This window comes from Aethalodelphis obliquidens, unplaced genomic scaffold (genome assembly GCF_003676395.1).
Source record: "Aethalodelphis obliquidens isolate GAN/ISIS:26980383/991018 unplaced genomic scaffold, ASM367639v1 scaffold66, whole genome shotgun sequence".
NCBI classification, from domain to species: domain Eukaryota; kingdom Metazoa; phylum Chordata; class Mammalia; order Artiodactyla; family Delphinidae; genus Aethalodelphis; species Aethalodelphis obliquidens.
In genome coordinates this window covers 9,797,690-9,809,765 of record NW_020838010.1, presented here as the reverse complement: position 1 = coordinate 9,809,765, position 12,076 = coordinate 9,797,690, and the positions used below count along the sequence as shown (strand labels likewise).

Genomic DNA, 12,076 nt, shown 5'->3' with positions numbered 1-12,076 from the left:
GTCCGCACCTGCCTTAGACGCTTTCCTAGGCACCTCGGGGTCTTGGGGCTCGAGTTGGCCGCGCTTCCTTTTCTTCCCCTGGCGTTTGCCGGTCTTGCTGGAGGCAGCCTGGGGAGAGGCAGCGGCCCCCTCCTCCTCCGCTCCATCCTGGTCTTCGGGGCCGTCTTGCTGCCTGTCCCCTTGCACCGGCACGAGGTTCACCGGGCTGCCTCTGTGCCCCCCGGCTGCTGCCGTCTCCTGACCAGAACAATGTGGGCGCTCCAGCGTTTCCTGGAAAGGAAGAGCCGAACATCAGGATCTACTCATGACCAACGTCGTCCTCTGATACTTCTCCCCAGGGGCACAATGAGAAGATACCGCACAGTGTTGATCATCTAGAGGACGTGTAGCTTAACTGATGGGCGGTCACAGGGCACAGGCAGGCCCAGCTGGGGCGGAGCGGAGGAACCTCTGTCCGAGGCGAGGACAGAAAGGCGTGCGGGGAGAGAGTCTTTGGGCCGCGCTGAAGGGGGTGATGGCAAGTGCAGTGCCAGGCCCCGCTCCCCTCCAAATCAGTCCCCAGTCACTACCTGGGGGAAACCAAGGCATGCAGTGCAGCCAGGGTACATCCAGCCACTCAGTACTTCCTCTCACCCTCACTGCCATTCCGGGCCCTCCTCGAGCCCCACACCCAACTCCCAAAGAACTTTCGGGAAGGCTCTGGCACAGGTGTGTTCACAGGCCTGCCGAGTGCCCTCACGCTCCAGAGCTATGTGTTATACTGGTCAAACTAGGGACAAATTAGTCTTTTCACTAGATTTGGGGTGAGAAGTCTGAAAAAGAGACAAGATCATTTGGCAAAACGATCCATAATGTCTCTAGCCTTTTAAAGAATTTTTGTCCAGGAGAAGGACCTAGAAAAAAACAAATCCAATGACAAGGTGTTTATGCAGGTTTACCTAGAGAACCCCTCTCTACTCCACATCCACAGCACATGGGTCAAAACGCTCACGCTGTTTTCTCCCCTCCAACTCCAACCAAAAAAATTGGTAGATAGATGAAAAATGGGCAGTGCACAGCTGGGAGAAAATGATGAGGCACGGAGGAAAAGGATGTGGGTTTTCTGAGTCCCTAACCTGGGGAGTTCAGGGGTTTTTCCAGCACTGTGGCACTGCCGCATCCTTTCCATGAGCCTCAGGCATAGTCTACACGGTACACCGCTTTGCAAGGCAAAGTCTGGGTGGAAACCCAATCCCTGCTCCCCAGCTGGCTCACATGGGAAAGCCAGGGGTGCTACTTTTCTTCATTTCAGATTGAGCTGCCATTAGAAGTCACCCCAGGGACTTTGGTTCAGTGTTAGGGCTCTCAATCCTGTAATAATGATCTCAAACACGTATTGAGATGCACTAGGGGTGCTTTGATTTCAGGAGATACTCTAAGTTCTGCCCCCCCCCACCCTTTTTTGAGTCAGGTACACCTGCATTTTATTCATTCTCCAGAGCGGGGAAAGAAGTCAGGGAGATGTAAGATTCTCACCTGTCAGAGAATCCAAGAAGCCACAGAGACCCCAGGGCTCACATACAGGGGAGGAACACGGAAAACAGATGGTGGGCAGGCAGAGGTCCCGAGGTGCCTAGACCTTCAGAGCTCAACTCTGCCTTCACGTCTGCCCTTCTGAGCCCCAGCCTCTGCCCACTTGCCCTCTGCTGGGAAAGCTAGGGCCTGGAGACCATCGTTTTCAAAGACTCAAATACCTGCGACTTCCTAGGTCGCTTCCCTCTCCCCCGCTCCAAATATGTATTGGAAGTCTACTTACGTGTAAGACACGGTGCAGGAATATGAAATTACCTCCCCTTGGGGATCAAATGGAGTTGTCTTTGCACAAGGAACTTAGCTGGGAGCAGCTTGCACAAACAAAAAGCAGGAAAGGAGGGGCTGTCAGGCCCTCTTCCCAGGCTCCGCCCCTAAGCTGATAAAGCCACCCCGACTGAAGGGCTCCAGGGGAAGTGGGCCAGATCCTTTCTAGTTCTGTCAACTCTCTCTTTCAGCTGGATCCGACCAAGAACTGAAAACTGAACGTAATAAATCATCAACCCCGGGCCCCCGCCTAAAATCCAATTTCATCTTTAGGAAATAGCCTTCTAGCGAAGAACGCAGCCATGAGCGACTCCATTTCTTCTTTCTCGGGAACCGAATGAGGTAGGAGAGTGAGGGCTCACTCCCCATGTTTGCCCACAAAACAGCCGAACGAAGAGTCACGAGCGAGCTGGGTGAGTGGAGTTTTACCTGTGACAACTTTGGTAGATTATGGCTGGTGCCTTCAGTAGCCAATGACTCTACGTGTTCCTTTAATCTAGGGTGAGGTGCCAACAGCTTCAGGATATCGGGAGAATGTTCCTGAGAAGCCCCCGGGAATGATGGTGAAAAGAAACTAAGGAGAAGCTGTGACATAAAACAGAAGACTTCACTACTTAAGTTTCTACAGGTGCTTGGGTGAAGGGTGGGGGGAAGAAGGGGCAAAGGGCACAGCTTGCGGGGCCAAACTCCAGGGAGGAAGCCTTGGACCACAGACCCCGACACAGTGGGGTAGGGGTCCTCACTTCAGTGCATCGGAATTGCCTGGGAGCTTAGGGAAAGTCCAGGTTCTAAGTTCCCATGCCCGGCTCCCCCAGGTCTGAAGTGTGGCCCAAGAATCTGGATTTTGAAAAGGCACTACAGATGCCTTTGTCACCCTAGCCAGAGGTACAAACCACCACTCCACTGCTGCCATTCCATAGAAATATCTGCAGGGGCATTTCAAAACCTACCTAGGAGGAAAGAGGCAGAGGTGAAGACGGGAGAGAAACATCAGCTGGGGGACCTGGAGTCGTGTCGGCGACACCCCCATGGGTAGAAGGTGACAAATGTCATCGAGGTTCCTCGCTACTTCTTCCCACCCTGCCCATTTTGCTCCCTCCTCCATCAGCCCCGGACCATGAATCCCTTCAGCAGTGAAATGTCCGGAAAAGCAGAACCCAACCTTCCTTCCTCTTCTCCTAGTCTCTCCTCCCCGTTTCTGGCCTTCACTTTCCAGAGAATATCAGGTATCTTCCAGGACCGGGGGCAGGCCGGTTCCAGTCTATGGCTGGCTTCCTTTGCAATTGATAAGCTGGGGGCAGTGGTGCGGGGGCAGGTAGAAGACCCAGAAGGGACTGCGAGACAAAGATGTGCGGGCGCGCGGACGCTGCGCCATCGGCTGCCCACATCCTTGTTTCAGTTCTCCCCTGTGAAAGCGCCAGTCATCAGCATACATACGTATCTATCATGTGTAACACAACACAGGAAGGCAGGTCACTCACTTCTAAAACATATTCACAAGTTTGCCACTGAGACCCACTAAAGGGCGCTCCACCCTTTGTTCTGGGTAATAGGGTATTAACTCATCAGGAGAATCTGACCGAAACTCTGACCAAACTCTCTCTGGTTTGACTTGCTCTTTTGCTGGGCCCCAGCAGTTCCTTCATGATGTTCCTTCTGATGCCAGCACTTTCCACATAGCCAAGCCCTGCTCGTCCCTCAAGGCTCAGCTCCAGCACTACCTTCCCCTACTCCCCCAGCCTCCCTGATCTCTCCTGTCCTTCCGTGTTCTCGACTGCACCATAAGATAGCACCTTACACTACACAGTCTTGTGTTAGCCTCAAATTGCATTGCAGATGTAAGTCTTTCTCTCTAACCAGATGGTCACCTTCTGGAGGGCACGTGACAGATGTCCAATAAATACTCATCACACTGGATGGAACTGAATTAAGACACTAGCCATCCCAGGGCCCAGGGAGAGGCCTAGGGTTCAGACCCAAAGTCTTCAGACAGACGCCTCTATCTCCTCCCAGCTAGGAGTTGGTAAAGGAGTGAGGTGGGGAGGTACTCACAGTGACCAGGGCCATAAATGCCACCTTTCAGAGGCTCCTCCCGAGTGGCCCACCAGGACCAACCCACCTCTGAAGCAATCTCCCTGGAATTCTCCCAAAAAGAACAGTATCAGCCCTAGGGCATCCCAAGGTACAGGGATAAAAGGGTAGAGTGCGGTGAGAGGGAAAGAGAGGCAGAGAGGGAACTCGAAGGAAACAAAGCAGAAGCAACAGCAGCTCTGACCTTCTTCCTTTAATACCTAAGATAGACTAGGCCTTCTCAGTGGCTTTGGAAAACAAAATTTGGGGTCGACTCTCAGTGGGAATGAGCATTCCACATACGAATGGAAGTCAATTCCACTTCAGTGTCTGCCTTTGAAAGGCCCAAATGGCTCAAGAGGGCAAAAAAGAATCTGAGGTAAATACAAACATTAAAAAGAAACCCAGGCCTGTGAGTGGCTAAGGCAGCTAATTAATCCCAAGTGAGCCTGGACCGTCTCTGTCATATCTTTATCCCTGGAATGGGAACAATCCAGTAAATAAGCACAGCGGAGGTCCTCAGTGTTCTTAGGTAACTGCCATGCCCTCGCCACACTCAGTGGAAATTCGCCTCTAAATACTCACCCCAGCTTCAGAACTCTGCAACACTCGTCACAGGCAAATGCTCGCTTGTATTGTCTGAAATTTATATTACACTATATAACAAGTACAAGATTGTAAGGTAGGTCCTTGAGGACTGACACCGTGGCTTATGCCTCTCTGGGTCTCAGAGCTTAGCACAGTGTGTTCCCCTGCCCCGCTAAGGCAGCTGTGGAAATGACACTAGGTGGTCTGTAAAATCGGGCTGTAAAGAGAGATCAATCCAACTGATGATACCAGAGCCTCTCAGGCCAACTGGGAAATGGACAAATGAGAATAAAGGAACCACTCACTCCTGAGCCCAACACCTGCCTCTTTTGGCCTTTGCACACTCTGTCCCCCAAAGTCAAGGCTCTTCTAATCGCCTTTGTCCATCCATCCCAAACCCGGGTAATTCCATTGCTGTTCTCCCCCCAGCCCCAGCAGTGGGTGCTAAGACTCCTGACAAGGCCTCCTGGGGCAGCAGGATGGTGGAGCAGCTCACAAGGCAGACTCTGGAAGCAGGTGGAGTTGGGTTTGATTGCTCTTTCACCAATCACTAGGTGTGTGACCTCAGGAAAGTCACCAAGCCTCAGCTTCCTCATCTGTCTCATCTGTAACATGGGCATAAATAATAGTACCTACCCTCATAGGGCCATTGGGGAAATTAAATTATATCTTCCCCATAAAGCCCATAGCACAGTGTGGGGTGCACAGGAAACGCTCAATAAATGTTAGCTGTTATTATTATTATTACTCACACTATGGAGTGCAGTTAAGATTTGGGAAAGGGTCCACAGCTTGGAGCAATTCTCTGCCACCAGTGCTCTGACTAACCAGGCCAAAGCAACTTCCCGGAAAAGAAACCTTCTGTGAGAGGCATAGCCTCCAGAGCTCAGCTTCCCCTAGTTCATTGATTTTGCTAAAGATTCCTTTCTGGGGCCTTCAGAAACCACTCCTGTCTCTTGCGCCCTTTCTTCATCCACTGCTCTGCCAAACTGTACTGGGACAGAGGCACTTGGGGAGTGGCGGTGAATAGGGAGTGGGAGAGCAGAGGCCACCACTGATTGCTAACATCCAACTTCCAGGCCAGTTAGCCAGACCGTGAGAATACATTGCGGAACAGTAAGCAACGAAGTCCACGAATTGAGGATGCTTGAGCCTTCACTAATGCGCCCAGTATTTAAACAGTAACATCCACATTCTCCCAGGACTCAAGAGTTGGAATGACTGTTTGCATGTATTGTAATAGTCCTTGACTTATATTCTGTGTGTGTTTTATTTCCAGCAAAGGAGCTGAAGGTTGGAGTTTTGCATATGGCAGGGCAGATGGGACCCAACATCCCTTCTGAGGAGCTGGCTGCCCTGTGTGACTGGTGAAGCTGTGACTTAGCTAAAGAAAAGTTCTACAACTGCAGGCAGCCTCACACACAGGACCTCTTGCCAACAGCCAGAGTCTCCTCAGGGGGCCTCCATCCCCATGTTAACTTATTTGGTTTTATTTTGTTTTGTTTGTTTCCCACTGACAACCCAAACCCCGAGTCAAAGAAGCAAGAACACCCCTCATCAGCTCCTACAGAAATGCAGGAACTGCTCGATCTGATTGTACACGCCAAAAGGATGGTGCTTCCGGGCCATCAGTTGGCACTTGTGTCTCGCTCCTGTCCCCTCAACCCAGGGAGCCACCCACTCAGGACCCCCAATCCCAGGAAGGGCAGTTCCCTCACTCCCCCCACCCCGGAGAAGACAGAGGGGTGGGGGCCCACTGGGCAGCTGGACCTGACGTCATCTCAACTCACCCTTTGGGCTTCAGCTCTTGCTCTTTTGTTCTTTCCATCGAGGGACACACAATATAGAAACTCCCTTAGTGCTTCCTCCACCTTGCCTAGGGTGGCTAAGGCTTGCGCTTTTCTGAAGTGTGCCTGGAAGAAAACATGAGCATTCAATCCCATTCTTATCCACCTCTTGATGCTGCTATCGTTCATAACACCAGCTAACTGCTTCGTGGGTTTTCATTGTCGTGTGAAGGGTTTTAAAAGGACTATCTCATCTATAGCCCTACTAGGTAGGCAACTGTTCTGAAGCCCATTTTCAAGGAGATAAAACTGAGATCCAGAGAAATGACTCACCCAAAATAATAAGAGATTGTGGAATCAAGTTTTGAGCCTGGGACTGACTGATACCGAAGCCCAAATTCTCAACCACTGTGCCTCCGCCTCCCTCTCTCCCGGCCCCACCACTGTATTGGAGGACGTACCAAATGTAGCAAGAACCCCCATTTGAGCACATACTAACCAGGTTTCAGGACCTGCCTGGATGGACCTTCCTGGTAACTGGTCTGTCAAGCAGAGACCTAGTCCATCTTACCGGCTGAGCGACCATCTACACTCACTGATCATTCATCAGAAGAGGCCCAAGTGAGCCAAGGCATGTGATCTCCCCAAGACCTCGAAGGTAGCTAGTAGCAAAGCTGGAACTAGAACTGTGCCCCTCCCCGTGAAGCAGACCGCCCTTTGGAGGGCTAACCAGGGCCTGCGCAAACGCTTTGGCTCCGGTGGGCTCAGCCCCCTCGCCACGTCTTGAAATAGCATAAGAAGTTTTAGGGCTCCTCAGGGTCCAGGCCCAACTGCCCTGGGAAAGGTGCATCCCGGGGAAGAGTGAGGAAAAAGAAAAGAGGTGGGAGGAGGGCTGCCTCCTCTCCGTGCCTTAGGACAGGTGCTCCTGGCAGCTTGGCTTGGAGGCTGCCCCTCAGGGGCCTGCTCCCCACTCCCTCAGCTCCACGGCTGAGCCCGAGTGTAACTTAGTGAAGGAAATAATGCAGGGTGCAGCTGCTGGGCACTCTAATATGCGGGGCCTCCCCTTCCGACACGCCTCTGCAGGCCGCAGTGCCCTCCGGCTCGGGCCTGGCTACAGGGGCCAGCCGGGATCTGCCTTCCTGAACAGTGGCCCCTGCTCCAAGCCTCTTGGGGGCCTCCCCAAGAACTCCCCCTCCTTCTGGAGCCGGATGCATGGCTTGTTGCATCTTCCCAGCAGTGCTCCGGGGGCCCTCAGGAGAAAGGCTTGTGTGACATTTCAGGGCGGCTAGAGGGGATAAGTGCTGGCAGCCTCGAGAGGCTTTGGGATCTGACCAATCATACCAAGCAGCCACCTGTATATACTCCAGCTGCTCAGGGCCGCCAGCTCACCCTCCTGGAGCTGCACCGCCTGCAGGAGAATTTGAGAAGCAGAGCCCTGGCTGGGGGGCTGGAATAGGGCTGCACGTGATGAACTCCTCCCACAAGGGCGTTTCATATAGAAATGGTGGGAAATATGCAAATCAGGGTGTGAGGCGGCTCTGAATCAGAAGCACCGTTCAAGTCTTCTCTCGACCCCCAAGTCAGCAGAGGTCTCTCGTCACTGCCTCTCTGCTTACGCCAGCACTTTGGGGAAATGAACTCCTGTTTAATATTTCCACCAACTCTTCCTTCACTGGGGAAGTCACTTTTCCTGTTTCATCCAAGATGGTCCACTGCTTACTCAGCCTTGTTTCCCACTGCACTGTCGAGGCCCCAACCCTTAGGGGCCTAAGCAGAAAGAGTTGCAAGAGAAGTCCTCTTACGCCCAGGCAGCTCACTGGCCCGCACCACTACAAGGCCTGAAATAGCTCCCACTGAAGCTCCTGTGGGTTAAGACTTTGGTGACTTTGAATAAACTGTAATTGTGCTCCTTGGGAAAGAGAATATACTAATCCATCATCATTCATGAAAACCTTCTCATGAAAGAACATACGAGATTCACTCTGACATTAATGGCCCAGTATGCAGCTCCACAATGTTTTATCTGAAGTTCCCAGATCCTGAAAACAGTCTGATAATCCAATATTTTCATAAGCTTGACATCAGAATCATTAGGTGGCAAAACCTCACCTAAAACGATGTGTGTTACAGTCTTTGTCCCACTTCGTGTGTATTTTCATGTAATATCCTGCAGAAATAGCGTGTGTGACTATGGGGCGCTGTCCAGAGCTCAAACCTGGGCTTTGTGAGATTGGGAACATTCTGGATTCTGAACATATCTGGCCCCACAGGATTCAGATAAGGGATCACAGCCTTGGATGAGTTGGGGTTGTGTAGAGAGAGCACCACACCAAGAGCCAGCGTTACAGCTCACAGAATGGTCTCTTGGCCATGCTCACCTGTAACCCTCACTGCACCCCTGTGAGGCTATCAGGGCAGACAGCAAGATCTTCCTTTTGCAAACTAGGACACTTAGGGTTCAGAGAGTGAAGCGACTTCCGCATGGTCACTTAGCTTGCAGGTAGTAGAGCCCAGGCTCAAATCTAATCTTCTAAACAAAATATTGAAATGTGGCTGAGGGCCAGTCCTGAGGCCTGACAGAGATGCAGAAAGTGACACTTTGCACCCTGGCATCTTGAGAGATGCTGAACCTGTCTTTCTCCCCACCCCTCCACGTGACCTACATGTTTAGGGGAACCGGCAGGCTGACTGACTACATTAAGGACTTGAGATGGCAGAATGAGCCAGCAATACTTCTCTCTCCCTCCTGTTTCTACTGTCCTGGGAAAAGAATGATGCTGTTGACGGCAGACACATGCAACGCTATGTGCCAGGCACTGTTCTAAGTGTCTGCGTGCATTAGCTCATGTAATTCTCACAACAAACCCTGTGAAGTAGGTGCTTTGAATATCCTCATTTTATAGATGAGGAGATGAGGTACAGGGAGGTTAGGTAACTTGCCAAGGCCGCACAGCTAGTAAAAGTAGCAGAGCTGGGACATAAACTCAGGCAGTCTGGCTCCCAAGTCCCTGCTCTAGAGAGTCACAAGGCCCAGGCTGCTCTGCGGGTCATCAGTGGAAGATCAGGTTGGGGAGGAATCCAGCTCCCTTGCAGATCCCTAAGTCACCCTTTGTCAAGGGACCCCCCAGCTCCTCTGAAGAGCCTTCTCCCTGCTCTGAGTGAGGGAGGCGGTCCTGCCTGCCAGTTCCGGTCTACAGTACAATTCCTTCCCATCCCTCCCATCCCACACTCACCTTAAACCCCATGGGGCGGAGCTTACATGCTATTTCTGCATCATGCAGTGCATCCTCATGAGACTCCAAGGTGAAATAGATTTGAGACCGGTTGCTGTAAAGCAAGTGGTCATTTGGAGCTGCCAAAACGAGAAAAAACAACAAAAAAACCTTGAGCAAAATGGCAAGTTATCTAGGACTTTTCTGCTAGGGACCCAAAGGCATAAGCTCGATCTCCAGCCCTAATATTGCCCTGCCTACCACACCCCCCAGCCACTCTGGGTCTGAGCTTCCCCAACTGTAAAGAAGTCATTTTTCCCCTTCTCTCAAGCAGTTCCTTAGAGGGCCTGTGGTGTCAGTGGTGCATTAGCAACTTTGACTCTCGCACCCTGGAACTCTCGCACCCTGCTTCATGGCCGTGGCTAGCAACTGGCAGCCTGGCTTCTGGGTGAGGTATTGCCCACAAGGAAACAGGCCAGGGAGGAAGGAGAAGGGGATGGCCAGATGTGACCCCCATCCTTGCCACCAGGAAGACAAGTCCCAGTTAGTCTCCCGGTGATATCAGCGACATCTCTGTCTACAAACCCCAGCACACGTGAAGTTCTTCTGAAGAAAACAGAAATGCATCTGCAAGCCTCCATCCTCTCATTACAGATAGGCAGATGTGAATGGACAAGGCTTCTGGGAATAAAGTGAGGTTGGCTCTCATCAATACTCTGAACCACTAGATGCCAGGGCTGGAAAGGCCTTTAGAGATCATCTGGCTCAATCAACCCATTCTTCAAGGAGAATCAAGCCCAGAGAGGGGAAGGCACCTGCTCAAGTCTAGCTAGCTGGCCAGACTCATTACTAACTTGCAGACTTTGAATCTGGGGTGGGAGACAGGTTCCTTTTTTTCCGAAGGGGAGTGTAGTACTTCGAATAGTAAGGAAGAGAGACTGGCCATCTTCTGGCACCAAGATACTCTTTGTTGGGGAGGTCCCTTTCCTCTTAGAAGGGTGAAGAGGTCTTGACATTTTTCACCTTGACTCCTCTGGTGGTGCAAGGAAGAACCCCCAGGGGAAAGTGGTGACAGCAACAAACGGGGAGGAGGAGGAGGGCAGGAAGGGGCTTTCGTGGCCCTTGGGGGTCGGCTGAAAGGAATGGAACCTCCCTTGGAGACCTGGGCTTAAGCGGTTGCCACCTGTCTACGTCATACTGCCCTGCTCTTCCCCAGGGACTGGGCTCCACCTTCTGCTGCGGGAACAGGCTTTGTTGGGGTTTTTCCCCCAGGGGTGTGCAGAGGGTTCGCCTGGGTGCCCATTACTTGCTCTTAAGACATCAGTCAAGAGTTTGCAGTCTCCTCTGTCCCTTTCCTTGCAGCACACACTGTGCTTTGCTTGGGCACACGGGGTCTCGTTCCTCCCCCTCCCCCACTACCTGTTGCAAGCTCGGGTGGAGATGCAACACGTGGAGGCGCCAGCCCACCCCCTCCTCCACCCTTCCGAGTGGGGCTCAGGGCACCCTGGGATCCCAGAGCCCTGTCTGCCCAGCCCTGTCGCCTCCTCCCCGGCACGCTTCGCCAGACACCGCGCCCCGCCGCCGAGCTCCTGGCAGCCGGCCTGAGCTGGGCAATACCCGCGGCTCGGCGGCCACTTCCTGGGTCCAGACGCGGGGGGTCGGGGAGCGGGGAGTCGTTCCCTGAGGGAACTCGGGCGCCCTAGTGCGGCCCGAGGCGCGGGACTGCCCACATCGCCCTTGAGGCCGCAAAGACCACCCATCCCTCCTCAGGCGGCACGGGAAAGCGGGACAGAGGCGGCCCCCTTGGCAGCCAGCCCACGGTCCCCGAGGATCCCCGAGCCGTCGCCTGGCCGGTCGCCCTCTGGTCTGTCGGGCTGGTGTTCGAGGCGAGAGCGCAGGCTGCGGGCGGTCGGGCGCGGGGGGGGGGGCATCTATTTCAGCCGAGGATCGTGTGATAGGAAGCGGTGACAATGAGTCACAGGGCGACGGGGCGCGAGCGCTCCCCCCACCCCGCCCGCACACGCTCCCGGGATGGTTTCCGAGGCGAGCGTGGCCCACTTCAGCTACCTCAGCCGTTACACAATCCCGCCCGCCCGCGCGGAGGAGGGGCCGCCCGGCCCCGGCCGCTCGCGGCCCTTATGCAACCAGTGCTCTCCTGACCTAATTCCACGCCGGACCCACCCCACCGGGAGCCGCGGCCCCGGAAGGGACAACTCCCGGCAGCCACGGCGGCCCCAGGCCGGGAGGGAGCTGCAGACGCAGGCGCCGACCGAACATCCCAGGCTGGCGGGAGCCCAGAGGCCCCGGCGCGCGAGTGGGAAGGGTGCGAAGTTCCCCTGCTGGCCCGAAGGCTACGGACAGGTGTTAAGAGGGGCCCGTGCGCGCAGCGACAGAAGGAGAAGGCGAGCCCGAGAAACAGACGGTGACACGGAGCAAGAGCCAGAGTGACAAAGATACGGAAAGAAAGAAAAAGACGGAGAAACAGAGCGACACAAACAGAAGCAGGGACTGAGACACGCAGAAACACACAAGCTAACAGGAGACACAGAAGAAGACAAAGAGCAAGGAGATAGACAGAGACCC

General features: G+C 53.6%; 1 protein-coding gene across 4 annotated transcripts in view; it reads right to left on the bottom strand.

Annotated features, from left to right (window-relative positions):
* LONRF3 (LON peptidase N-terminal domain and ring finger 3) overlaps window positions 1-12,076 on the bottom strand; it is a 39,988-nt gene that overhangs the window by 24,607 nt on the left and 3,305 nt on the right. For all 4 annotated transcript variants that reach the window (XM_027089433.1, XM_027089431.1, XM_027089432.1 and 1 more), the window contains exons 2-4: window positions 9,515-9,633; window positions 6,285-6,407; window positions 9-270 (exon numbers count right to left, since the gene is read on the bottom strand). In XM_027089433.1, the coding sequence (XP_026945234.1) occupies window positions 9-270; window positions 6,285-6,407; window positions 9,515-9,633 (504 nt within the window). The remainder of the gene's footprint in view (window positions 1-8; window positions 271-6,284; window positions 6,408-9,514; window positions 9,634-12,076) is intronic.